The sequence below is a fragment of the Verruconis gallopava genome (genome assembly GCF_000836295.1).
Source record: "Verruconis gallopava strain CBS 43764 unplaced genomic scaffold supercont1.4, whole genome shotgun sequence".
Lineage (NCBI taxonomy): Eukaryota > Fungi > Ascomycota > Dothideomycetes > Venturiales > Sympoventuriaceae > Verruconis > Verruconis gallopava.
In genome coordinates this window covers 1,124,572-1,149,975 of record NW_015622140.1, presented here as the reverse complement: position 1 = coordinate 1,149,975, position 25,404 = coordinate 1,124,572, and the positions used below count along the sequence as shown (strand labels likewise).

At 53.3% G+C, this 25,404-nt stretch overlaps 10 protein-coding genes across 12 annotated transcripts in view; 8 read left to right on the top strand and 2 right to left on the bottom strand.

Annotated features, from left to right (window-relative positions):
* Positions 1-343: 343 nt before the first annotated feature.
* On the bottom strand, positions 344-1,928 carry PV09_01858 (uncharacterized protein). Its single transcript, XM_016354814.1, has 4 exons — positions 1,483-1,928; positions 1,367-1,425; positions 1,252-1,316; positions 344-1,202 (listed from the first exon to the last, which is right to left on the bottom strand). Exons 1-4 carry the CDS (start codon positions 1,777-1,779, stop codon positions 1,147-1,149), a joined length of 477 nt encoding a protein of 158 aa, XP_016217826.1. The 5' UTR covers positions 1,780-1,928; the 3' UTR covers positions 344-1,146.
* Positions 1,929-2,028: 100 nt separating this feature from the next.
* PV09_01857 (uncharacterized protein) lies at positions 2,029-4,042 on the top strand. The gene has a single exon (XM_016354813.1). The coding sequence runs from the start codon at positions 2,326-2,328 to the stop codon at positions 3,919-3,921; it is 1,596 nt and encodes a 531-aa protein (XP_016217825.1). The 5' UTR covers positions 2,029-2,325; the 3' UTR covers positions 3,922-4,042.
* A 707-nt stretch (positions 4,043-4,749) lies between these two features.
* Positions 4,750-7,076, top strand: PV09_01856 (uncharacterized protein). The gene is made up of 2 exons (XM_016354812.1): positions 4,750-5,342; positions 5,397-7,076. The coding sequence occupies exons 1-2, from the start codon at positions 4,973-4,975 to the stop codon at positions 6,836-6,838; spliced, it is 1,812 nt and encodes a 603-aa protein (XP_016217824.1). The 5' UTR covers positions 4,750-4,972; the 3' UTR covers positions 6,839-7,076.
* Positions 7,077-8,057: 981 nt separating this feature from the next.
* On the bottom strand, positions 8,058-11,052 carry PV09_01854 (uncharacterized protein). Its single transcript, XM_016354810.1, has 2 exons — positions 9,976-11,052; positions 8,058-9,895 (listed from the first exon to the last, which is right to left on the bottom strand). Exons 1-2 carry the CDS (start codon positions 10,926-10,928, stop codon positions 9,499-9,501), a joined length of 1,350 nt encoding a protein of 449 aa, XP_016217822.1. The 5' UTR covers positions 10,929-11,052; the 3' UTR covers positions 8,058-9,498.
* Positions 8,276-9,452, top strand: PV09_01855 (uncharacterized protein; the record flags this gene model as incomplete). The annotated part of the gene is made up of 1 exon (XM_016354811.1): positions 8,276-9,452. Exon 1 carries the CDS (start codon positions 8,481-8,483, stop codon positions 9,450-9,452), a length of 972 nt encoding a protein of 323 aa, XP_016217823.1. The 5' UTR covers positions 8,276-8,480.
* A 104-nt stretch (positions 11,053-11,156) lies between the features above and the next one.
* On the top strand, positions 11,157-15,663 carry PV09_01853. Of its 2 annotated transcripts, XM_016354809.1 has the most exons (3): positions 11,157-12,021; positions 12,102-12,516; positions 12,575-15,663. In XM_016354809.1, the coding sequence occupies exon 3, from the start codon at positions 12,577-12,579 to the stop codon at positions 15,175-15,177; it is 2,601 nt and encodes an 866-aa protein (XP_016217821.1). In that variant the 5' UTR covers positions 11,157-12,021; positions 12,102-12,516; positions 12,575-12,576; the 3' UTR covers positions 15,178-15,663. The 2 variants fall into 2 exon arrangements, with proteins under 2 accessions (XP_016217821.1, XP_016217820.1); XM_016354808.1 differs by having other exon boundaries at positions 12,102-15,663.
* Positions 15,664-16,784: 1,121 nt separating this feature from the next.
* PV09_01852 lies at positions 16,785-19,270 on the top strand. 2 transcript variants are annotated; one of them, XM_016354807.1, is made up of 3 exons: positions 16,785-17,265; positions 17,339-17,607; positions 17,660-19,270. In XM_016354807.1, exon 3 carries the CDS (start codon positions 17,680-17,682, stop codon positions 18,799-18,801), a length of 1,122 nt encoding a protein of 373 aa, XP_016217819.1. In that variant the 5' UTR covers positions 16,785-17,265; positions 17,339-17,607; positions 17,660-17,679; the 3' UTR covers positions 18,802-19,270. The 2 variants fall into 2 exon arrangements, with proteins under 2 accessions (XP_016217819.1, XP_016217818.1); XM_016354806.1 differs by having other exon boundaries at positions 16,785-17,607.
* A 192-nt stretch (positions 19,271-19,462) lies between these two features.
* Positions 19,463-21,301, top strand: PV09_01851 (uncharacterized protein; the record flags this gene model as incomplete). Its single annotated transcript, XM_016354805.1, has 2 exons — positions 19,463-19,828; positions 19,883-21,301. The coding sequence occupies 2 exons, from the start codon at positions 19,463-19,465 to the stop codon at positions 21,299-21,301; spliced, it is 1,785 nt and encodes a 594-aa protein (XP_016217817.1).
* A 555-nt stretch (positions 21,302-21,856) lies between these two features.
* Positions 21,857-24,006, top strand: PV09_01850 (uncharacterized protein; the record flags this gene model as incomplete). The annotated part of the gene is made up of 2 exons (XM_016354804.1): positions 21,857-23,631; positions 23,682-24,006. 2 exons carry the CDS (start codon positions 21,857-21,859, stop codon positions 24,004-24,006), a joined length of 2,100 nt encoding a protein of 699 aa, XP_016217816.1.
* A 726-nt stretch (positions 24,007-24,732) lies between these two features.
* Positions 24,733-25,404, top strand: part of PV09_01849 (F-actin-capping protein subunit beta) — a 1,619-nt gene continuing 947 nt past the window's right edge. The window contains exon 1 of the mRNA XM_016354803.1: positions 24,733-25,378. Coding sequence (XP_016217815.1) covers positions 24,970-25,378 — 409 coding nt within the window. The 5' untranslated portion in view covers positions 24,733-24,969. The remainder of the gene's footprint in view (positions 25,379-25,404) is intronic.

Here is a 25,404-nt window from a genome sequence, read left to right as displayed (position 1 = left end):
TGTCAGAGTGGATTTGAGTGTGCGATAAGACACTCAGTATTTTGCACGAGACCTGTTGAAGCTCCATGCAGCTTCTGGCCCGAAGGTTGAGGTCCTGCAAGGCTCTAGACTAGCTACTTTCCCACGATGTCACTGCTGCTGGGATAATTCTCGTCATCCTGCGTCGTCTGCAGCGCTGCAAAAGACAGCTTTGCAGAGTGGAAAGTCGTACGGGTGCAGTTCGCGTGGAGACATCCTGTTTCTGTAGCCGGGGACTTGCCGGAGACATGTGCTGGACGACATCGTCCGGACTGGCAATGATTAACAGGAGCGATTGACGGCCCTAGGCCGAGACGTGCGGTCCAGACATCAGATCAAACATGAATTTGTCGCTCGTAGTCAACTCTTCGCCATGAATTTCTGAAGAGATCATGATTATTGACAAAAGCTTTGTTAGCCATTCTAGCGCAGCTGCACTAGCAGCAGCCTTATGTCTCGCCGTTGGATAGTCTAAAAAAGGTATTGGCTGCTCATGAACTCGCGGTATTTCAAGTACGTCAGGAAAAGCTTCGCCATTGCTTACATGCCTTCATTACGCTGCATAGTAAATCAGACCAATCCTTCGCTAGCCGTCAGAGTGGACCTCGCTGAAGTCAAGTTCATAGCTGAATGGACTTAAGCTGTACTTCAAGTATGCTTTGGCCATCTCTGGAACTTCCAGCAATACTTAAACAAATACACTTGACGAATATTTGTCGCCAAAATCCCTGTGGCGGCCATCTAATACCTTGTGCCAAAAAAATACGATCCTTCCTCCGCACGACATGAATCTCATAGATAACAGAGCCGCATGACGGTTTCGCTTCTTTTTATCAGAAATTCCAACGGATACATGATGCAGCGTCACGTCGGATAACTTTCATCTATTCTGATAGACCTCGAAGCAAAACAATGGTCGTGACGATCATTCGCGTTACGAGCAAGGCCGTATTGCACAGCGCCAAACAACAGACCTCGATTCGAAAGAGCAGAATTTTGCTGGCTTGCTAATCGAAGCAATTCTGAGTCGCGGCGACGGAGGAACAAAAGCCCATATCGCTGTCTCAAGAAATAATGCGAGGGGATGCCTTAAATATTCGTATCGTATCGTTCGCAACAGAAACAGACTCATCTTGCATTTAGTAGTTCGAGCGCACTCTTGAATGCTTCGACTACTTTGATATCTGAGCCGTGTTAGCTCTCATCAACTCAGCGACCAGAAACCAGCCTTACAGTGTTGTCGTTTCTGTTCGACTAGTTCTTCAGAATTTTGAACGTGAAGCATTCTTGTTGCGAGACTGTAATGATGAGCATGCCTTCTGTGCTGAACTTGCTGCGTTGGACTTACCGCTTTGTTGCTCTCTCTGTCTCATGTGTTTGGCTTGAGCTGGCCCAAATCTGGAAGAACTGATAGCGTGGTCATTATGCAAAGCAATAAAAAGAGCTATCGACATGACAACTCACGCTGGTCAACTCATGAAATTCTCTCCAGAGCTGAAGCTCTTCAACGTTCCTTTCTTGAAGCATCTCTTGGAATCGCGTCTCCACGTCGTTCCAGTCAAAGTGGCCCAGTGGCAAATCTGGCGCATCTTCAACATCATCGGATTCCTGAACAGCTTCCTTGTCCTCTAGAGCTTCGACGATGCCGACGGTGATTAATTGCTTTGAAAAACGACCATCTTCATCCTCACAAGGAGACCTGACAGGTGGAGTTGTGGATTCATCCTTACGAGACGCTGTCGAGGGACCTTGTTCATCCATAATAAGCAAGAGAAAGTGATAATTGACCTTCTGAATGCAGCGGCTCGCTTTCTCAGCCAACTCAGCCTTGAAGGTGGCGCACAAGGCCTCTTTGGTGCTTCGCTTTGGCGTTAACAAGACTCAGCCATCATCTTAGGATCGAAATCAGCAAAGTAATGGAAGGGTGGGTGCATTAAAACGCGTCTACGCGACCTTGAATGGCGCCGGGATCGGCGGACCAGGCACTCGTCATGTGCCTCAACCTCGAGACTCAAGTTATCGCCAGCCTGACGTCGTGAAGACCTTCACTCTCCGTGTGCATACCATCTTATCTCAATCTCTCTCTCTAAATACCTACGTCTGTTCCATTATGCTCCGTTGACTGGCTCTGCTCAACGTCACAATGCTACAACACTCGCTGTGTTCAACGTTGTCACCGCTTGCTCGATATTACGAGTTCCACTTTGAACAGTACCTTGTACAAAGTACCTCTGTGGCGACTGCTCTTGCAGCACATTTATTTTACACAGGTTTTGCTCAGCACATATCACCCTCAGCCGGATAACCATGGAGTGCGACATATGTGGAAGAGCTAGCGGCTCCGGGGTTCGCTTTCATTGCCCGACATGTGCGCGCAACAGGCTGTACATGTTGCGTGCAGAGCATTTGGCGGTTCTCCTTGATAAGGAAGACATGGGGCGCAGAGTCGAGGCAGCAGTTAAAGGACATAGTGAAAAGCTACCACGAGAGACCTTGTCGCGCTCTGGCAGGATTATAGACACGCACGATTGTGCGAAGTCTTCGGAGATGGACAGTATCATCTCACAGTCAGCTTCTCTGGCGGAGCGTATAGACACCATAACTGAGCGTGCGCAAGCGCTTCGCGACGAGATGGAGCAGTATAAGACTGCTATCAAAGCCAAAAAAGCCTCGCTACAACAGAGGAGATCAGATGCCGAATCTGCCACGTTTGGTTTGGCTGAACGAGACGCCAAGGATCTTGAGTCCATCGAAGCCAGCATACGACGAACGAGGCGACGATGGGAGATGAAACACCACGAGATTGTCGATGGGAGGGCTGCGTTGTGTCGACCGGCAGCTAGGCTTGCGGGCTTGCGACGGCATCGACGGCCACGAGAGGACGGCAGTATGCGCGAGTACTACACCATCGGTTGTGGCATACCCATATTCGACCTGCGAGAGCTCCACACTGCCAAACAAGATGAACTTTCTGCCTCTCTAACGCAGCTTGCTTACTTGACGGCAAGAACTGCCAACTATTTGGCCCTGCGCCTGCCAGCAGAGATCACATTACCGCATAAAGATTACCCACTGCCTACCATTTTCCCACCGCAGTCATCATACCAATCGCGGGAAGTACCGTTTCCTGGCAGCACCCCATCTGGCTCAAGTTCAAATAGCCCAGTTGCATCTCGAACACTCGACACACGTTCCCTGCCCACACCACGGCCGTTGTTTCTGCGCATGCCTCTCTCAAAACTCGCAAAGGACGACACCAGACAATATGCGTATTTCATAGAAGGCGTGACGCTGCTAGCATGGGACATTGCTTGGTTATGCAAGAGTCAGGGCATGAGTGGCTTTGACTCCGAGTGGGACATATGTGCAGTGGGCAGAAATTTGTGGAATCTATTACTCGGAGAAAAGTCAAGCACAACAGAAGCCACGGCCAAGGACTCGGGAAACAAGCTTCCGCCAGACAACTATCCGACCCGTTTTGGAGAGTTCTCGCACGGTACGGCCCATTCGTTCTTTGGCTCTGCTGAAGGTAAGAATGTGATGAAGGACTGGCGCCTGCAGTCTCCTATGCGAGCCATTGTCAAGGTCCGGGAGTTTGTCAACAACGAGCTGCAGAAAGCGGAATGGGAGGTGCTCCACGAAGCCGAGTGGGACGTGGAGGCGGGCATGGACGAGGCGGTTTTGGTCGGTGGGAGAGAGCGCTTTGATCAGGAGCAGAAGGCGTCCACTAAAAGTGCCCAAGCCAAGTCGAAATCGCCACCGCCCGAGTCAGACTCAAAAAACAACAACTCGGTACGACCCGTAGGCAGACCCATTACAAATGACAATCCCCACGGTGCACCAGCGTCTGGAACGTCGGGCTGGATGAAGTTGCGGACAAGATTGTCAGAACAGCAGAAGTAAAGGTCGCATCTATGGAGGCGGTTCAAGCGTCGCGGCTTGACGGAGGCCAAGATTGTATGTACATGGTTCAGTTGACTCCTATTACTCACACGCAAACCAATTTAAAGAACATCGCCAGCAATTATGTGGAGCAAGGAGGGATGGACCATTTCGATTTGTTTGTCCTATAAATTATAATGAAGACCGTGTAGCCGCTTGAACGTGACGGGATGAAGATCAGCGAGGGGAACAAGGTAAAGCTGTTGCCTCCGCTTCGATCAATGAACGATGTGAGATTATCACTTCCGCATGCGGTGTAGACATGCTCCGTATCCGCTTTGGGGGAGACGCCCCGGTCAAGTGAACTTAGCGCATTTGAACGATGGCTCTGGGCGGTCAACAACATCAACACGGCGTGCTGACATTGTTGCCAGAGCCAATTTCAGGACGAAGCGAATGGAGTCGTGGGTCCCGGCTGCTCCAAGGACTCTCGACGAACCGGCCAACAGTCGCCGAATCAGACCAGGTCAAGATGCCACAGCGCGTGCTGCTGTAGGCTGCCGCTTGTTTGGATCGAATGCCCATCGGGAGCCTCTCCACATGACGGCACCAAGAGCGAAGAGGGAGATTGTCACAAGCAGCACAAGCGTGTCTGCATGTCCAAAGAAAGGTCATCCGCTAACCAACCCCAGTTTGGCGACCGCCCCCTCCAGCCAGGCACAGCAACGTTGTGGCTTGGATCTTTACGGAGGGAAATTTGGTTGGAGCGCCGACCACTCTGCCCCTGGCGCTAGGCCAATGACAGCCCAGCCGCCGTCCATCCATAGCAGTCGAGCGCCGTACGTTCCATATGGTAATTTCCCGTGCTTCTCTTATTGTTATCCCCTCGTCGTCGCTCGTTCATATCCCTTCCTTTCTCGCATTGCTCGTTCAACCAGAGCTGTCGTTCGCAATCTCTCCTCATATACTCCCACCACCGCTTCACTCGTTCAGCGGGCGCTCGTTGCTGTTTGCATTGTGTTTCTTTGCATTTTACGATCTCGTAACGCGTTTTCCGACCTCAGCATAAACAATGAAGGCGGGCATCGTCGCGTTGGCGGCGGCATCCCTCGTCGGATCTGCCGTCGCCGCTCCAGACTACTGGCCCGCAGCCAGCAGCAGCAGCCCAGCCGCCCCCGTCAAGCCGACAACGACCGAGGAATGCGAAGAGGAGGCAACCTCGTCGGCAGCTGGTTACTGGCCAGCTCATGCAAGCTCTTCGTCCGTGGCTTCGTGGAGCGCGAAGGCGTGGCCAAGCTCAGTCGCGAGCTCGTCGTCCGCTGGCTCATGGCCAGTGAAGCCGGTGAAGAGCTCTTCGGCCAGCGCCTGGGCTGTGCCGTCTTACTTCGAGACTGCCTGGGGCTGCTGCAAGACGGTTGTTACGGTCACTGAGTACGGTAGCAGTACGTGGACGGAACTATGACCAAGTGTTGCGCTTTACTGACAGACAGGAATAGTGGCCGCCAAGCCCACCGTGTGGTCAACTGCCAGCCCGGTCAGCCCGGTTCCGGTTCCAGTGGTGACGGCCTGGCCAAGCGCAGGTGTCTACACCCAAGAGGCGGTCACCGTGACCTTGACCAACACCGTGACCGTTGTGGCGCACAAGTCGCAGGCTCTCACCTCCGGAACGAACGTCTGGGGCGGTTCCTCCGTGACCGTGACCGCGCCAACCACCGTGTCTTGCGGCTATGTTGCTCACACCACAAGCGGCAGCGTCCTCTCCGAGTACGTTGCCTGGACCACTCTGGGCTGCGAGTCTGCTGGCGTCTACACCTGCGTTCCTGCTGCGACCTCCTCGTGCAGCGAGGAAACCACCATCACCTGGGCTGTTCCTACTGAGTACGCGCCAGGCACCTGGACCCTCCCCGCTACCACTGTGACCGCCACTGCGTCTGGCCAAATCTGGGAATGCCCGTTCGAGCAGGCGAAGCCAACCACCTCTAGCACCCCCGCTGCCCCAGTCGTCCAGCCTACATGGTCCTCCCCAGCTTACGTTGCGCCCGCATCCCCGAGCGCAACTTGGGCTGCCCCAGCCGCTTCCTCCAGCCCAGCCACCAGCTACGGCAGCGGTAGCGGTAGCAGCATTTCCACCAACGGCAACAAGTGGGCCATGACCTATACCCCGTACACCACTACCGGCCAGTGCAAGACCGCCGCCGAGGTCGACTCCGACCTGGCGAGCATTAAGAGCTACGGCTTCACCACTGTCCGTCTCTACGCTACCGACTGCAGCGGCCTCGTCAACGTTGGTGCTTCGGCCAAGAGCCACGGCTTGAAGATCATCCTTGGTGTCTTCATTGAAAGCAGTGGTCTCAGCGCTGCTTGGAGCCAGGTTGAGGAGATTGCCACCTGGGGCTCCGCAGGCAACTGGGACAACGTTGTCATGATCGTTGTCGGCAATGAGGCCGTCTTCAACGGCTACTGCAGCGCCAGCGACCTCGCCGCGTTCATCACCAAGGCCAAGGGTACATGGAGTGCTGCTGGCTACAGCGGCTGGGTCACAACCACCGAGCCGGTCAACATCATCCAGCAATACGCCTCGACCCTTTGCTCGGTCGTCGATGTTGCCGCTGCAAACATTCAGCCTTTCTTCACCTCGTCCGTCACCTCGTCTTCAGCTGGTGACTTTGTCGCTGGCCAAATTGCCCTCGTGGAAGCTGCTTGTGGCAAGACCGCCTACAACTTGGAGTGTGGCTGGCCAAGCGCAGGCAGCAGCAATGGTGCTGCTGTTCCATCCAAGTCTGATCAGAAGACAGCCATCACCGATATCTTGGCCAAGGCAGGTGACAAGACTGCCATCTTCAGCTTCGAGAACGATGCCTGGAAGGATGCTGGCGCGTTCGGCGTTGAGCAGAACTTTGGCTGCTCTGATCTGTTTGGCAGCTCAAGCTCGTACTAAGCTATGGGTTGTTGAAAGATGATAGGCGAGGACAAGCATGCGCTCGGAGATGCATTGATGAGCGAAAACCATTCGAGATTAATGTAAATGTAAAGTTTAGTGTTTAGTGTTTGAATCATTTTGTCTCATATTTACTTCACTTTTTGTGCGCAATGTATATGTGAGCATTATTCGCTTCCCCTTCACCCTGGAGAAACTTCGTAGCGTTATAGAGCAATTCAAGAGCGAGTGTTTCAAATGTCACGGCGCATTCTGCCATTCCAGATGGTCCTCCCGTTGCACTGATTGTTGAACGCCTCAATCATGCTATCACGCACTCACCCTATGCGCATAAGAATCGCTCAAAAGGACAGGCGATGCGAGCTCTGTTAGCTATCATAGCTGGGTGACATACCATATATAGGTGTGCCCTTGCACTTGCTCGCTACCAATGAATTCCCGTCAAATTGAGCCTTGGTCTTGGAGCTCGTAGGAATTCGGCACCAAAGTATGTCGCATAAAGCGGTCTAGGACAGCATCAACGTCTCGTCGCTTCGTCAGCGGTCGTTGCCGCCGCAGCTCCACAGCTGTATCACTCCGAGCAAACGGCTCACAACAGCTGGCGACGAGCGTCACTCCAGACCCTCTGACACCCGCGACCTAGCCCAGCGGGTCATCGCGCGGCGCGAGGCTGAAAGAAATGCACTTGGGAACGGCCAGACCGACGACCTGTTCGTCTGCGGTGGCAAGGATATCCGAATAAAAGATGTTCGGAGAGCATCTTCAACGTCTTGGCTCGCGGCTGAACAGTGCTCGTCCACGTTTCTTAACCTGTCCCGGCGGCATCTACCGCCGAGCCAAGCATCAAGACGAGCCAAGCATCAAGAGAAGCGATTCTGGTGCGGCTGTCATGCAGGTGCCGTCTTCGTGTCCCATCTGGACCATTGGGCTCTCGTATTGTCTTGCGAGCCAGCATGGCGGAAGCATCGGTATCCGACAGAACATTTGGATCCGCTTGTTGGACCGATACTTTTTTTTTTGGGGAGGTGGGTGGGGGGTGGTAGGCCAACACCCACGAGTGCTCCGAGAGACTTCCGATAAGCAGTAAGCGCACCGTCCGCATTACGAGCCTATCTTCGCGACATAAGCCGAAAGAAAAAACTAATCCTGACCCAGTTGACTAAACATTAGTGTTGCTACAGCCAAACATTGCCACAATGATATACTCAACAAAAAAGTTGGAGCGTGCTGGTGGGGGCTCTGTATCACTCATTGGCGAAACCAGACGTCGTTTGGATTTGCTGCAGGCTTTGCCAGTTGGCCAAGAGCGGTTGATAGCAAGCCAGCGGCTGAGATCACGACCTGGAAGGCTGAATGCTCTACGACAATTGTCTAAAAAGAAATGGTCGACAGCAACGAGGACCCTTGCATATACAAGCACAGAGGATGAATGGGCCCACATCCACAACGTTATCCTATTTCGAACATATTGCCTCCGTAACCCTTGTTCTGACATCGGATAGGCAAATTACCCAATCCGTTTGCTGGAGCTTGCCGTCGTGACCACCACAGTACTTGAGAGCAAGACGTACTGTCCACCGGATCCACTTTCGCATTTTTCTGCTTCTCTTCTCAGTACGGGTTGAGCTTAACACGCCCAAAAATGCCCTTCATTCATGATGCTATGGACGAAAAAATCAATCCTCAGAATGCATCACTGTTCTTCAGCCGACTGCCTGGTGAACTACGTAACCAGATCTACGAATTGGCCATGACCGCCGACAAACCGATTGTAGATCCCACCATTCCACCAACATATACAGCATTCGCAAAGGCGATGGGATACCGTACGGATCACCATCGTGTGCCCGACTTGAGTACTCAGTTGCTCCGAACGTGTAAGCGAATGCATATGGAGATCTCAGTAGGGCCTCTCTACGCCAATAACACCTTCCGCTTTACCACTTCGTTTAGCGCAGACAAATTCCTATCCGCGTTGCCGCACGAGTACCGAGGGATGATCCAAGATGTCGAAGTGGATCTTCGAGAGGTGAATGATGCGCATCCAGCAGTTGAAAGGGAGTGGATTCAATACCTGTCGTGGAAGCCACAAGTGGACTCGTTCAGGGCGACGAAAGTAGGGAGCCTGCGTTCTGGGGCGCCGAATGTGAGAACCTTGCGTATCAATATCGAGTGCTGGAGGGTGCAGGAGATGATGCGTAGCGTGGCGCTTCTGAAGGAGCTCCTGCAGGGTCCTCACAAGCTGCAGCGCATTGTTATGACTGGTGTCGATGGGAGCGAGCTACTTTTTGGGTCTAGAGAGCGATACCTTGAAAAATGGGGACCAGTCGCTTTTGTGGGTGTGATGCGTTTCGCGCGACTCGCTGGAATGACAGAATGGATGGCTAACGCCGTCGAGGGTGAGAAAGAAGACAAAGTCGTCATGTGGGAAAAGAAAGGTCCTTGTGTGAATCTCGAGATAATGACCGGGAGCGAGTATAGGTTGCAAACGGGGAAGAGAGCGTCATGGCTTGAAAAGGGAGCCACGTACAATCCTCTAAAAGGAGTCTGCTTGTTGGACGCGTACGAACAACGATGGCATTCTGGCGAATGGCCAAGAGATGGTGGCTACTGAGCGCTGGTGCGGATAAGTTTGATTCATGTCAAATGATAACCCACGTTCAATCCCACCTGGTCCTCACAACCGGCCTCGCAGGATCCCACGGACCATGAATCTCGTTCTTGTACTTCTGGAGCCCGACCAGCCACCAGGTGCATATTCCCATGGCTAAAACAGTTAGAAAGCTTCCGAGTATGGAGCCAACAATTCCAGCGAACCATCCACCTCCACTGACCGTCACGCCAACACCGGCACCGGCGCAAAGCACGAGCAAGATCGTGGTTGCTATATGTGCCCACTGGGACACATGCTTCAGGTGCCTGCGGAAGACTGGAAAAAGGCCGAAGACTTCAATGGAGAACAGAGTCAGAGAGAAGACATGCGTCGTGGAGCTAAGACGTGACGCCAGCACGGTTGAGGCCATGAGCGCTGCGTTTGTGGATAACGAAGCCGGGAATCTGAATTATTTTTGTATTAGCTTTGAGCCCATATCGAATATAGTACGTGATAGAAATAAGGACGGGTTTTGAAAACATACTTTGCGCCGACTCCTCCGCCGTAGTCGAAAAAGGCAACATTGATGCCCATGAGCCAGGAACTCATTGCCCATATGGAATCGCTTGTTGTTGACTTGGTCAGTGATTTTAGGATGGGCGACAAACCTAGCAAGGCGCAGTATATGAGAATTGATGATTTTATTGTAGCCAACCGTTTCTGTGTCCGTGGGGAGTAATACAGGCTTCGCTCACCATACGGAGGCACGCTGGTGTATGCTGCGAACGTAGATGCCCCCGTTGGATGGCCCACGGGCGTGGATGGCCCCGATCCCTGAGAAGAGGTTGGTCGTGATGTCAACGGTGTCCCAGTGGTACTTTCGAGTTCTCTGGCGTTGCTCGAACCTGGCGTAGCATCTCCGTTCGCCAGATCCAGCTTTTCCACGCCTGCCGTATGAAGCTTTGCCTCTTCCTCCTTCTCTTGCTGGCCAACCCAAGAGTCCCACAGGACCCATCCGACAATAGTAGCTATGCTACTCCAGAATACCACAGTGGCTGGACTGATCCTCTCCTGGTAGATGCCGGTGAAGCAACACAGAAATATAGCCACACTACAGACGTGCTGAACTATCACCGTCGCTTCGGCAAAGAGCTTCCAGAACTCGTACGGCTGCAGTCGCGGGTTGCGCTGCAGGTGATCCAGAAACGTGTACTCGTCCGTGTAGTTGTCCGGATAGCTCTGCTTCACCCAGAGCAATTTCGCCCACGCGCCTCTCCTTCTCTTACTCCCCCTTCGCCTGCCCTCTCGCGTTCTCGATCTCCTCGGATCGCCGACCCTGTCAGCCGACCCATTCGCCCCTGTTACACCCAGTGGGCTGCGCGCCCTGTCCCGCGGGGGGGAGCACACATGGTACGCATCTTCTGGTGCTAGGCGCGAGGGGTCGGTCGTGCTGCCGTGCTTGGACAAGTGCCCGTTGGCGAGTTTATTTGCGCTCATCGAAGAGCATGGCGCTGCATAAAGAAGGCTATGTGTTAGGGAGCGTGTGTTGATCTGTCTGGGAGAGTAACTCAATGCGAAGTGGAAAGGCTGGACATGAGAATGTCGAGTTCGAGCTTGGTGGTCGGACTGGAGTTGGGTACGAACCCGAGCAGCTGGTAGCGACTCGCGATCCGACTAGCTTGTTAGGCGCGTCGTGTTGGGCGCGCAGCGAATTTCTGGGACCGACTCACTCTCTGACATGACCCCAGGCCCAGGTACGAGGCTGAGATTCGTCTTTTTTTCGAGAGCATACAACATCGCACTCCCGCCAGCTAGTTTCTTGGTGTATTTCTTTGCTCCTCTCATTCTCTGGCCCCATACTCTCTGTTTTTATCTCGTTACATGCCCCCAGTCTGGCGTCAGCATACGCTTCCAGTGCGGCAACCATTGGCCCCTCTCGTTGCCGTGGGGATCTGTGTTGCTCTGACGAAGAGTGCAGAGCGTGCAAAGAAAAAGGCAACCGACCGACCGACGACGACGACTCGGCCCGGCCTCGTGCACTATCGCTCTCGCTGATCGCCTTGCCAACGCATCGCTGCCTGTCGTTGTCGCGCTGATAAGCACTGCACCCTCTCCTCTTCTCCTCCGCTGACTCTCCGCACACAACGCCACGCTTCTGCCTTCGCTACGCTCAGCAGGATCGGCAGTATTTGGACGGGCATTGCGCATCCCACCCATCGTTTGACACTCGCTCGTCGTCTTGGATGTCAGTATTGCAGTGCTCTTCGGCTGTTCAAGCTGCTGCGTCCTGCAGATTTTCGCCAGAGCATACTCGCTCCTTTGGCTGAGAAGATCCTTCCGCGAGTCGCCCTCCCCGTGTGCTAATCTGAGGCTACAAGACTCTCAAAACAAGGAGAGGTCCTGGAAATAGTGTTTGGCCTGTGTAAGAACCAGATTGTAAGGTTGAGAGTACGTTTGGCAAGTCAGCACCATCGAAGGACCACCCTGTGTTCTAAGTGCAAGTATATCGGACTCTCCCAGATCAATTTCGAGGTAGTCAGAAAACTGTTAGCGGCTTAAGCAATTAGCTTTTACGTTATTCTATCTTTTCGTAAGTCGATTTCCTGCACGTCCATTCCGCAAACATATACATAGAGGAGGCTGCGGCCATGTCTGACAGCAGACCAACAGAACAACCGCGATGGATCATGACCCTCATGACCTTACGCAACCGCTGACACAGAAAGTGCTGGATCCTCGACGGATTGGACGAAACAATTCAGGACTCTCAACTGCTGACATCTCAGATGTAATATGTATCCTCCACCCATCCTCCCCGGCGGCGTTTCGGATCGTGGCGAAGACGGCTAAACTGAAACCCCAACACGTCCTACAGAATGAGAAGTTCGAGACGTTGGAAAATGGTGCTGATGGTATTCCATTAGAGGAGCAAGAGACGTTTGTGATCAGCTCGGAAATAATGGATAATGCTCAGGACCTTGCTTTGCGATTCTCCTCTGAGACTGTGCAGCTCGTCCTGGGGTTCTGCTTTGGCCGCAATGCTAAAACATGCGACATTGTTATAGACACGGATAGTATGAAGCGTGTGAGCAATCTGCACTTTCGAATCTTTCTCAACCCTGCCGGTGTCCTGATGCTAGAAGACATGTCCACCAACGGAACGCTCGTGGACGAAAAGCACCTAAAAGGCAAGAACTCGCCTGTTCCTGCGACGAGGATGCTACAGGCTGGGTCGATTATACAAATACCTTCAATTAAGCCGGATGAGGCGATCAAATTCATCGTTCGAATACCCTCACGGGACGGATATCGAGATGAGTACACCAGTAACTTGCGCAAATACCTCAACCGGTTGAGAGCCGCGGAGGAAAAGCACCAGCTTAATCATCGAAACAATCCTAGACGGGCAAGCGTAACGCAAGCAATGTCAGATGTTCCACTTTATGTTCCCTCCAATAATTTTGGCATGAAATGGGATGGTGGAGAGCAGTACAATGTTGTGGGCTTGTTGGGAAAAGGAGCTTTCGCAACGGTGTATCAGCTTGCTACGAAGATGGAAGGAAAGCATTACGCAGCGAAAGAACTCGAAAAGAAACGCTTCATAAAAAATGGCCGTCTTGACCAGCGACTGGACAACGAGATGCAGATCATGAAATCAATACGGCACGAGAATATTGTCCAATACATTGGCTACCATGATCACGCGGAGCACCTTTATATCATCATGGAGTACGTGCCTTGCGGTGATTTACAAGGTTACCTTTCGGAGCATAAAGTTCTGCCCGAAACGGAGGCCAAGCTTATGTCGAGACAGGTTCTCGATGCCCTGCAGTATCTCCACGGCAAGCAAATCACTCACAGAGATATAAAACCGGACAACATCCTTATTGCACAGCACAATCCGTTTCAAGTGAAGCTCTCTGACTTCGGCTTATCGAAAGCTGTCAATACCAATGAGACATTCCTCAAGACTTTTTGTGGCACCTTGCTGTACTGCGCGCCAGAAGTTTTTCCGCACTACGAGGAACATATGGCTCAAAAAGGGGTGAAACGACGAAGATCTGGGAACGCCTTTGCGCCCAAGTTTCATTCTTATAGCCAGTCCGTGGATATCTGGTCGTACGCTGCAGTGCTTTGGCTCTCGATGTGTGGGAAACCTCCCTTCGAAGGCGTAGTGGATCAGACGGGCAAGGGCATGTTCAACAAAATCATGGAGACCCGGTTGGATATCAATCCTCTGCTCGCGCACGGAATCACGCCACAAGCAATTGATCTTCTGTGTCGAATGCTCAACACGGATCCCTCAAAGCGACCTACAGAAACAGAGTGTCTGCAGCATCCGTGGCTGTACGACGGGCGACCAGTACTTGCTTCTGAAGCTTCATTAGGGCCAATCCACGAAGATGTTGAAACCGCGCCTACTGTCGAGGGTCAAGCAAGAGCATTCTCCCAGCTTAGTGTCCATGACTCGGCCCCTACCGCAGGCGGCGCAAACAGGCAATTGTCGAATGTTCAAGAGGAAGAATACGACGAGCCTTTGCCAGAGTTTGACTCCGGAGATCTAGATTTCCTAGACCCTCGACAGTCGAAACGGGTAAGGGCGGATCAGCTTGTACCACGACACCACGTGCGGGACCAGGCAGCAATCCCGTCGTCGAGCCCTGAATCTTCGCCCACCGGCGAACGCAAGGACGAAGAAGGTCTCCCCATTCCCACTAGGCCACGTCAAGAAAAACCGGCTCGTTATTTTGGCGAGATCAGCAATTCGGCTTTGCAGAGCTCGGGCTTGTTGGGTGAAAGGGCGATCGAGGCGCTGGAAATGCCTCCGAGCGACGAGGCGGAGGCTGAGGCGACCAAGTCCAAGATGTCCCTTGATCCATCAATGGAAAGTTACCAAGCTGCTCAGGGTGACGATGGTATTCTCCGCAGTGATGCAGGGATGGTCCATTATCCCAGTCTTTTAGGGACAGACTCCGAGCTGCGGGAATTGAACATGGCCGATCTACCAAACCATGAACCAAACACGTCAGGTGATGCCTCGGATTCGTTAGACGAGCCGCAGACACCGAAGACGCCGGATGAGTATTCGGAAAATTCGTGCAACACAAAGTCACCGGTCAGTCAACCGAAGTCGGTGTCGAAAGAAGCAACGCCTAGGCAGGAGCACTATTCCCCAGCTCGCGAGCACACGCAGGTCCCTAGTTCGATCCCTCTGTCGATTGTGCCGGCGAACGGAAACAGTCGACCACTTCTAGGTGTTCTAAGGTCTACACCAGATTCGTTCGCGTCCATCGAACTCAAGCTCTACAATCGTCTCTCGCACTGGGGCCGCGACCCAAGCAACACATTTGTGCACCCTGACAAGTTCGACACGCGTATCTCTAAGCGCGCGTTCTTGATCTGGTTCCATGCTTACGGGATCGAGAAGGACGAGCGGGAGGGCCGCGAGTGGTGGCGAAAACCCGACATCCATACGATCATCAACACCAACAGCAGCACCTTCATCTCCGTCAACGGGGTAAAATTAACCAGGAAGGACGTCGATGGAGAGCCCATGTGCGGACGGCTGTACACAGGCGACGTAATTGAGGTGTTCAGGGGCAGCAATCGCATCACAGGGAGTCAAGAGACCTTGAAGTTCATGTGCGAGTTCTATGTTGGCGAGGCGGAGGCACGCAGGCCTGAGGACATGCCATTTGTACCAATCAGAGCGATCGAACCCTCGCAACCACGACAGAGCTTCTGAGCGGCCTCTGCTTTCTTGCTGATGGCGACGAGGACGGGGCACCCCTCATGACTCGCGCCTCATGGCCCGCATGCTTTCAATCCAGGCAAGCACGACGAAAGTCTTAGAATATATCAAAACAACCTAAAACAGCGATCCTTTCGAATCCCAGTTTAGCACGGCGTTTCATGTGTCAGAAATACACACACACACACTCACACACACACTATTTGTTTGTCATGATCCAACAAGGAGGGGAAGAGGAACAGGAGGAGAAAGAGGAGGAATGGAGGGCCACATGTCTCAAGAATGGAAAGAGCAGATACGGGCGGAGAAAAGAAACCGAAGTGATGCTTTCTTCTGGGATTAGCCTTCGCATTTGGGTGCTTGAGGCACCGCGTTTGTGAGCACGATACTTGTGCCATGGATAGTCCAATCGATAGAGTGGCGCGATAATTCTGCTCTGTCTGTACGTAGAACAAAAATCGAAGACTTCTGCTCGAGACAGTGGACAGAATGGGCTCGCAATGGTTTGCGAAGCCAAAATAGGAAAGTCAACTCGAACGTGAAGCAGGCGGCAAGGTCGCCAGCATGGAGCTGACAGCCACATGATGCGGTCCGCGATGAAGCCAAAAAAGGCGTTGACGAGCGGAGAGCGTAAGGGGGCAGCTTTCAATGGCTGGAAACACGGGCTGCACCCCAGATTATGTTCCGACGATCCAAGATCGGTTACTGCCGGCGAGGGCGGGCTGGGACCGATGAGGCAGCGCCCCGCGTTAGCGTTCTGCGGACGCGTGATGCGAAGTCCGGGGCATGCGGCTGCTGAGGGGCGGCCTGGAGAGGCGTGGACGGAGGGAGGCAAAGGAGGCGCACGCGTGAACGAGCAGAGCACACCGCTCGCTGGCGTCGAGCAGGTGACGCGGACACGACGCGACGCTAGACGTTGCTCTTATTCATAGCGCGCAGCGGCTGCGGCCTGTACGTGTTCGGCGGACGGAGCTCGCCAGCAGCGAGAGGCAGTCACGACCCAAGGCCGAACTGGCCAGCTGGCCAGCGCTGGGGCTCTCGTCACCTGAGCAGGCGAACAGCCAGGTGACGCGAGCTGGGCGGCGTGCACTCACACACTCTCTCTCGCTCGCGCACTCTGACGCTCTCGCGCTCGCGGAACTGCTCCGCCCGCCGAAAACAGCCTCAGCACCTTGCCGCTCTCCCTCTGCTCTCTCGCCCTTTCTCTCGCACCACTTCTCTGCACGCCCAAGACCCGCAAGAAAATCATCCTCCGCTTCCCCAGACTCGTCGCCAGCCAGCACCACCGTGCCTCCGCGGAAATGGCGTCCCCATCCGGCCAAGAGCTGGCTGTCCAACCGCTCTGAAACGTGCGGGTGAGGAGACGTTGGCGGAGATCGAGGGGAAGCAGTTTCTTGAGGGTAATGGGAATGCCCTTTCAGGATTACTATGACTTGATGAGTACAACCCTTTCACGCCTCGTGATTGAGCCTTTGGCTGTCTGGCGTTTGGGCTTGGGTGTCCGCCCTGCGCTACGCATGCTGGATCTGCTAGCAATAAAATTTTCGATGGCTGCTTCGTGCACATCGCCATTCCACCCTCTGCCGCCATCCGCGGCCATTTGCCATGCTTCTTGGCGCCGTCCGGCCTGCATCATCGTTGGCATACAATTATTCCATCAAAAGCTCCTATTGCACCGTCCCAGGGTCAGACGTCCATCGCTTGTGAGCATTTTCGCTCTCTCGGACGGCCTTACCTGGATTTTAGTCGACTTTTGTCGCATGCAGAAAACGTGCTGCCCTCCGACCTGGGTCTTTTGGTGCATTCTGGCTGGCCTTTAGTCATAACCGACCAGGTGACCGCTCCATAGAAACCCATCAAAGTTTTCGACGTACTCCAGTCATTCGCTTCCAGTACTGTCCCTCCCGTTGCTAGCCTTCTTTCGTCATATATAAACAATCTTTCGCCACTCGTTTCGTCTAACTTCGACGTGCCGAAAGGAAAAAAAAAAAACATAAAATTCTGTCGTCTCTGGCCAAGTTGTTCGTTGCCGTATAACTACCACGTTCCTGTCTGAGAGACCAATCATCCGCACAAAAAGAAGTACTTCACACTTAGTTTCTTGCTGTCATCATAGCATGCACCTGAACGAGTTTCCAACTGAAATCCTTGCCAGTATCCTCAAGTACGCCGCTGAATTCAATGAGAGGGAAGGTGTGACTTTCACCTTCGGCTTAAGCCAGCCGTTGCTACGCGACCAGAAGAAGGTTCAGCGATACGTACGAGGGCCAGTTCCGCCTCCACTTCTGAAATGGGACTCGACGGCCTCCATTAGACAAGTCTGCAGACGATGGCACGACTGGGGCCTCGGCTATGTTTTCAGAGACATCTACGTCCGCCGCTGGCGCGGAGGCGAGCGATGGTGTGATCTATCGCTCCAGCGTGGTGCGTACTCCTCTTGTATTCGATGGAACATGTGATGCTGACTAGATTGCAGACAAGTACAGCCTATATGAGATGATCGACAATCCGCGCGGTGAACGTGTGTATCGCAATCCATACCAAACGCTCACCCGAACGCGAGACTTCTTCGCGGAGCTTCCTCAGTTCGCCGTCAACGTCCGCCGACTTTGGTTCGATGGACTGTACGTGCCAGAGACCGATGCCCAGATCATCGAAATCTTGCACAGTTGCAGGAACTTGACCACCGTCACTCTGCCATGGACGTTACTTCGCAATGCGTCGCCACGCGACTGGGCTGAACTTCTCGGTGTTCGGCAAGCAGCACCGCTGCACACGCTCGAGCTGCACGCCATCGACCTGCCAGAGAAACAGGCGCAAGAAGTGCTGAGCGTAACCGACCAGCGACCACTGGATTCACGAATGGTCGACTTCTCACAGCTCCGACGTCTCAAGCTCTTCGGTGACACGAAGACTCGACCTATCAACGACGATGACCTGAAGGCCATCGCTCGCACCGCCACCTCGTTGGAGGACTTCCAGATCACTTGCATGTCCACGGTTACCTTGGATGGCGTCATGGCGATCGTGAAGGCGTCGCGCAACACTCTCCGGGTTCTCGAGCATTCGCCTCGAGCGCAAGATGGGTTCAGCCACCCGCACCCGGGCGTCTACTCCGAGAACGAGCACATCTGCGACATCTTGACGAGCTGCCCGAAGTTGCAGGACTTGTCGATCTCGCTGCCATCGATGTGCGCTAGTCTGTTCTCGAACACACGGGTGCTGTGGAAGGGAGATTGCCAAGTGCGCGCTTTGCATCTCTGCGGACACGAGGAAGGCTCGACGAGCAATGCGGCCATTGTGGCCATGAAGGATCTGTTGAGGCAGGCGCGCCGTCTCATCACCTGCCGTGCAAACGCCTATTTCCCTGAGCAGCTCACCATCGAACTTTTCTTTGGTGACTACATCTTCGACCCGCACATCGAGAGCGTCCACGGCGACTTCTCCATGGCTGAGCTCATCTCGCAGGGCACATGGCCATCTCGAAAGATGCTTTCACGCAAGGGCCCTTACGGTACCACGGGTCTCTATGGGAAGAAAGACGAGGAGCACCCCTTCGACCGGGTTTCTGAAGACGACTTCTTCAGCGGTGTCGGCCGAACCCTTGTTCAGCTATGATTACGCCTAACTCTCCATTTATGATTTTTCCCTCAAACTATTTTTTCCTGGCTCACGCTCCTCTCGGGCTCGTCAATTGCTTTTCGATGTCATTAGCGCTGGAGTTGGGACTTTACGAATCGGGAAAGTGGCTGGGTGGGCCAAACTCCAGCAACAGCATTTGCGTGAGCGGCAATTTTCTTTCTTCTCTTGGGCTGGTCTCAAAAAGCCATTGCAAAAACAGGCGTCGATGGAGGACACGAGCATGTCGACGAACGTCGACTATTCATTTTTGTTGAAGCGCATCAACGAGACATTACGACCGTAAAAAAAAAGTTATTGTACAACTAGTTTTAGGAAATATCAAAGCTGCATGTCACGAGCCCATTCGAGTTTGTGTGTTGCAGAAGAGTAGTGAGGTGCCCTCGTTCAGTGCGTATCGGCCCAAGATAATCATCCGAAGTATCCGGCCTACGTAAGCAAGAAGAACCACTTTTGACTGTCCCACAACGCAGATGGTACCTGAACGGTTGCGCTCTGGAAATGGTACGGTTCGTTTGAGATTAAATCCTTTTCCGGTCCCCATACACAGGTCATTCGTTGGATTTCTGTTCTTTTTTTTTTCCTTTTCGGAGGGCTGTTATGTTTTGGCTTTTTTCATGGGAACCCGTGACCGCTGACAATGTCCGCTCTGCACCGTGACGACGAGGCGAATCAAGTGGAACCGTTACTCCAGGATTCAGACGCCTACAGCTTGCACTCGCTCGATGCGGACGAGGAGCGCCCTGCGTCCGCGCCCAAAGCGGGAACGAGTCGGGCGAAATCAGTGACGCACCGTGTCGAGCCCATCTTCCCAAACGCGCAGTCCCTGGCTCTGAAGACGTTTGAGAGACTGGCTCCCTCGCGGACCCGCAAAGCCGTGGCCCTGGGCCTGGCATGTAGCTTATGGCTTTTGTACATGCTGTATCTCGTCCACCGAAAGACGTCACTGTTGCCTGTGCCTGGTTTTGGGGTGCCCAGAAGGCTGACCTGCTACTCCAATGCATTCGTACGTGAACGCCCTCGAGGGCGCACGCGGCAAGGCTAACCTCGTTCGAACCAGGGCAATATCGTCGAACGATATGCCGTTCCCTCATGTGACACTTTCACACCTGAGTGCATGTCTGGCATCCCGCCACCCTTTGCATTCCAGTGCCCTACCGGTTGTTCCGAAGCTCACATACAAGAGGAGCACTATCTCGGTGACAAGTTCGTGGACCACGGGATATGGGTAGTTGGAGGGGGTCTGGACAGCAACGGCCGATCGGTCTACCGAGCTGATTCTTATATCTGTGGCGCCGCTATTCAATCCGGTGTGATCTCGGACCGGGACGGCGGCTGCGGTGTTTTGCGTCTAAACGACGGCCAAGACGGTTTCCCAGGAACGGCAGCGAGCGGGATTGAGAGCATGGACTTCAATTCCAGCTTCCCCTTTGGCTTCACCGTTGAATCAATAGGTGAACCTGACCCGCGATGCTACGATACGGTCTGGATTCCTCTCGCCGCGTCGGTGCTTTTGACAAGCGTCATCTCCTTGCTCACAACGTCGCCCCGCGTATTTTTCTATTCTACTTTCACAATCGTCTTCTTTCAAACGGCACTTATATCGGACGCTCCAAGCTTTGACAGCTACCTGCAAGTCGTCCAGGTAGCCCTGGCGCGGTTCCTCCCGGCGATGTTTGTCGCCTTCGCCATCTACACATTTTGCGCGCGCACCACGCTCACAGACCTGAACGCCCCGATCGAGAAGACGGCGCTGTGGCTTGGAGGCTGCTGGTTCGGCGCCTTGGAGAACTACACATTCGACAAGCTCCCGCTATCGAGACTGACTCCGCGGGATCTCACCAAGCCCGGAGCAGCCGTTGTCCTCGTCTGTGCCATTCTCGCGATCCTTGCCGCCGCAGCTACGCAAGCGTGGGCCCTTTGGAAAGAAGGACGGTTCTGGACGTACTTCAGCTTTTACCGCTACCTGGGCGCTGTCCTTCTCCTTCTCAGCCTGGTCCCCGGCCTAAACTTACGTATACATCACTACATTCTGGGGCTGATCCTGCTACCCGGGACAGCTATACAAACAAGACCAAGTCTGCTGTTCCAGGGCTTCCTCGTCGGCCTATTCATCAACGGCGTGGCTCGTTGGGGATTCGCAAGTATTCTTGAGACGGATCGCTTCTTGGCGCGTGAGGGTCAACTCGGATCCGAGGTGCCCGAGTTCTTCGCACCCATCATGAACGGAAGCACAATCACATTCACATTTCCGTCTTTTCCGGAGGAATGGGACGGTATCAGCGTCATGGTTAATGACATTGAAAGAACTAGACTGGCCAAGTCGTCGGGCGACACCGTTTTTACCTGGAGCCGTTTGAGACTCGAGGACCTGTATTTCCGCTTTGCCTACACGAAAATGGGATACATAGATGGTATCATGATGGGCGATTTTACGAAACCAGGTACTTGGGCGGCAAATGGCACTTGGATCTTCTGATTTCTGTTTCTCCAATAGAAACGTGTAATGGCGCTGCGGCCTAGCGCTCAAAGTTGTACAAATGTGTATAATACTGTACAGAAATGCCGTCTCATGCCCTGGATTGCAACCAATGTTAATCTGGTTCTGTAGTGGTCGTGGACTTGTGTGAAGGGTAAAAGAAGGCGAACAGGACGTCGTTTGCCCTACGCCACGCGCTGCGCCACAGCTCTCTATGTTGACGCCATGTGACTTTCGAAAACAGAGCTAAAACGCTGCCTTGCATGAGGCTATCTTGGCCTAGCCAGGAGACTTGCAGCGCATCGAGAAGTACTTACGTGTCAACAGCAACAAGCCAAAGGCATGCGTTGCAATTGACGAATTGATTCGGTGCCTGCACTCCCAGGCCGTAATCATCGCACTCTCCGCCGAACAGGGTTTGGCTTCGGAGCCACGTCGGAAGTGTGACATCGGTTCAAAGTTCGCCCCAGAAAAAAAAGGCCAGCGAGGCTACTTTTGCAACTGGTAACCTTGGTCTTGCAGGTGGGCCAGTCGCGAGCGCATACACATGGATTTATGCCTTCCTCAAGTGGCAACTTTTCTTACATCCCTTCATCTTTGAATTCGATTACTTTGCCACCAAATCCGTTTGAAGTCGACATACGCTACACCCCACTCCACGTTGCGCACGAACGACAGGTCCGAGCCGGGAGAGAACACGGGTCCCAAGAAATCAACGCACAAGAGCTTGATATTTTCCAACCTTGTGCTCATCCTCAGAGAGAGACTGCAAGCCTAGATACGTCGGGCCCACAGAAACGAGCCAGCAAGGAGGACGCGACCGTTTCCGATTCGGACGGCGAGAGCTCTGATTCGCCAACCGCACCCTTACTCGGTCAACCAGGCGCACAAGGACAGGACGAAGAAATATCCATGGGCAAGAGGAAGGCGTCGCCGCGCACGAAGAACGTCGTAACCAACGGTCACGCAGCGGAAGCCGCAAACGGCCACGCCAGCGACGGCCGCGCAAAGTCAACGAACATGGAATCTTCATTACTTGGACATCGGCGTAGGCATTCGGTGCTGGACTCACCTACGTCTGCATCAGGTGCCGTGCATCTGATGAGCAGGAGCAACTTCTCGCTAGACGAGGATGTTCCTGACATACTTAGCCACGAGAAGGATGGCAATTCGAGAGGATTTACGGACCTGCCTGAGCAGGATAAGAAGAACTTTTTGCTCCTAGTACTGTTGTACTTCTTGCAAGGTGTGCCGATGGGTCTAGCCATGGGCAGTGTCCCGTTCTTGCTCAAAAAGCACGTCAGCTACGCGCAGATGGGCGTCTTCTCCCTAGCTTCGTACCCTTACTCCTTAAAACTGCTGTGGTCGCCCATTGTGGATGCCGTGTGGAGCCCAAACGTTGGAAGAAGGAAGTCGTGGATTCTGCCCGTTCAGACAATGTCTGGTTTGAGCATGCTATGGTTGGCGGGAAGAGTAGAGGCTCTGATGGCGCACGCCGCAGAAAACGACGGTGCCAACGTGTGGGGATTCACGTGGTGGTGGTTTGGCCTGGTATTCATGTGTGCGACGCAGGACATCGCAGTGGACGGTTGGGCATTGACGTTGCTCAGCCCAGAGAACTTGAGCTACGCGAGCACCGCGCAGACCGTGGGCCTGACGGCTGGCCAGTTCTTATCAAGCACGATTTTCTTGGCGTTCAACTCGGCGGAGTTTGCGAACAAGTGGTTTCGAAGTTCGCCTGGCGAAACTGGTCTCATTTCATTGAGTGGAGCGCTCTCGGCGGCTGGATGGCTGTATCTGATAGTCACAGTGGGTCTGGCCGTCGCGAAGAAAGAGGAGCTTACCAAGAATGACGAGGGTGTTTGGGATGTCTACAAGGTCATGTTTGGCATTTTGAGGCTGAAGCATGTCCAGACACTGATCATTGTCCACTTGATTGCGAAGATCGGCTTCCAAGCCAACGACGGCGCAACTATGATGAAGCTGCTGGACAAAGGTTTTGGACAGGACAACCTCTCACTCACGGTACTGATTGATTTTCCCTTCGAGATTGGTCTTGGCTACTACGTAGGGAAATACTCGTCGATTTATGGCCCCATGCAACTGTGGAGCCTCGCCTTTGTAGGCAGAATTGGGGCCGCGCTGGTTGGACAGTTCATTGTTTGGGTATTCCCAAGCAACGGCGTTTCCTTTGGCTATCTAATGCTGGTCATCTTCGGGCATGTCTACTCCACGTTCATGAACACCGTCATGTTCGTTGCCGTGAGCGCATTCCACGCAAAGATTGCAGACCCGGTGTATGGAGGTACCTACATGACTTTACTTGCTACGTAAGTACTGAAAAAGCATCCTATAGAGCCTAAACACTGACTCCGCTTAGCGTGTCCAATCTCGGAGGCACATTCCCGAAATATTTCATCCTCAAATTCATCGACGCATTCACGGTGGCAACATGTGTACCACCCACGTCCATTCCACCCGATCTTAAGGGTGATCCAGTTATTTCACCTTTTTCCTGCGTGCTGGAGCCGGACAAGACAAGATGCTCGGCTGGTGGAGGTACTTGTAATACCACGACTGACGGGTATTACATCGTCAACATTCTGTGCGTCATTGTAGGGCTTCTCACTTTCTATGCCTACATTAAACCGGCTGTGAAGAGATTGGAAGCCCTTCCCGTCCGTTCGTGGAGACTCGTCGCGTAGAAAGAATACGCCGTATTTTCATATGTTATCATGTAAAATTATAGCTATGAATTAGTCTAGTGATAGAGAGTTAAGTCTCGCGATCTACATCCTGCAAAAAAGACACGGTTACTTGACGCCGAAGATGAGACACCTGCGCCGTGAATTTTTCTTCCTTGACCTGGGTTGCTGCGGACAAAGTCAAACTGATTAGAATCCAGTCAATGTTCAATACACATTTTCTTCTTCTTCTTCTTCTTCTTCTTCTTCTTCTTCTTCTTCTTCTTCTTCTTCTTCTTCTTCTATTACTACTAGTACTACTACTACTATTTCTAATTTGCGCCTTCACTGTTCCTCTGTTTGCCTCAGTTCTAATCAAAATGACTATAAAGCATCACAATGTTGGAATTGTCTCCATTAGCAACTCGGTCACATTGCGTTCTCGCCCCCCATCATAGAAGACGATCTTCTCGGCCACAGGTAAGACTAAAATTGCCTGGGTGGAGAGGAGGGAAGGGGAAATAAAGAAGAGAGGCTGAAGATGGGAAGAAGCAAAGGGACTCTAGAAGATGAAAGTACGTGAATTGAGTGGAATTTTCCTCAGGACATCGCATAGCATGCTACGTAGTCCTTCAAAAGCTGTGCAGAGGAATCAGAGCGCCAGAGGCGAGGCGGAAAGTTTCTGTGCGACAAAGTCGCCTAGAAGTACAAACCCCACCTGGCGCTCCATGCGCACACTCGTGAGCTCGGACCCTGACGTCCAAACCGTCGAGAAAGCTGCCAAACAGCAAGCGAGCCGGGCACCATTCTTTCAGAGGAGAGCCTTTTTTCTTATTTTTTTTTTATTTTTTCTTGTTTGAAGGTTAATAAAAGCAACAACGACAACAAACACAAGAGCTTCAAGAGCGCACACGCAAGAACCCCCTTCTCTCTCTCTCTCTTCCCCCCCACCTCCCTCTCACTCTCTGGTCTACGGCGCAAAAGATGGGAGACTCGCAATTCGACGCCGCGCTCGACATCCTCCGGCGGCTGAACCCGAAGCACACGGCCAAGAACCTCGACCAGATCGTGGCGATTGCGCCGGCGCTGTCGGAGGACCTGTACGAGAGCGTGGACGTGCCGCTGAGCACGAGGAAGTGCCGGAAGTCGGGCAAGGACTACCTCATCTGCGACTACAACAGGGACGGCGACTCGTACCGGAGCCCGTGGAGCAACGAGTTCGATCCGCCGCTGAGCGACGGCGTCGTGCCCAGCGACCGCGTGCGCAAGATGGAGATCAGGGCCAACGAGGGCTTCGATGTCTACCGGGAGCTGTACTACGAGGGCGGCGTGTCCAGCGTGTACTTCTGGGACGTCGACGACGGCTTTGCCGGCTGCGTCTTGCTCAAGAAAGGTCTGTCCTTTCCTTGCCGCCCCCCC

What these genes read in the sequence shown, in the direction of transcription:
- PV09_01853 (XM_016354808.1), top strand. Translation starts at nt 12,112, where the DNA reads ATGGATCATGACCCTCATGACCTTACGCAACCGCTGACACAGAAAGTG.
- PV09_01852 (XM_016354806.1), top strand. Translation starts at nt 17,301, where the DNA reads ATGCACCTGAACGAGTTTCCAACTGAAATCCTTGCCAGTATCCTCAAG. An exon ending in TGATCTATCGCTCCAGCGTG is followed by an intron (nt 17,608 to 17,659) that starts GTGCGTACTCCT and finishes ACTAGATTGCAG; the next exon opens with ACAAGTACAGCCTATATGAG.
- PV09_01854 (XM_016354810.1), bottom strand. Translation starts at nt 10,928, where the DNA reads ATGAGCGCAAATAAACTCGCCAACGGGCACTTGTCCAAGCACGGCAGC. An exon ending in GGCGGAGGAGTCGGCGCAAA is followed by an intron (nt 9,896 to 9,975) that starts GTATGTTTTCAA and finishes AAAATAATTCAG; the next exon opens with ATTCCCGGCTTCGTTATCCA.
- PV09_01856 (XM_016354812.1), top strand. Translation starts at nt 4,973, where the DNA reads ATGAAGGCGGGCATCGTCGCGTTGGCGGCGGCATCCCTCGTCGGATCT. An exon ending in GGTCACTGAGTACGGTAGCA is followed by an intron (nt 5,343 to 5,396) that starts GTACGTGGACGG and finishes AGACAGGAATAG; the next exon opens with TGGCCGCCAAGCCCACCGTG.
- PV09_01857 (XM_016354813.1), top strand. Translation starts at nt 2,326, where the DNA reads ATGGAGTGCGACATATGTGGAAGAGCTAGCGGCTCCGGGGTTCGCTTT.
- PV09_01858 (XM_016354814.1), bottom strand. Translation starts at nt 1,779, where the DNA reads ATGGATGAACAAGGTCCCTCGACAGCGTCTCGTAAGGATGAATCCACA. An exon ending in AATTTCATGAGTTGACCAGC is followed by an intron (nt 1,426 to 1,482) that starts GTGAGTTGTCAT and finishes CCACGCTATCAG; the next exon opens with TTCTTCCAGATTTGGGCCAG. An exon ending in CGAACAGAAACGACAACACT is followed by an intron (nt 1,203 to 1,251) that starts GTAAGGCTGGTT and finishes AACACGGCTCAG; the next exon opens with ATATCAAAGTAGTCGAAGCA.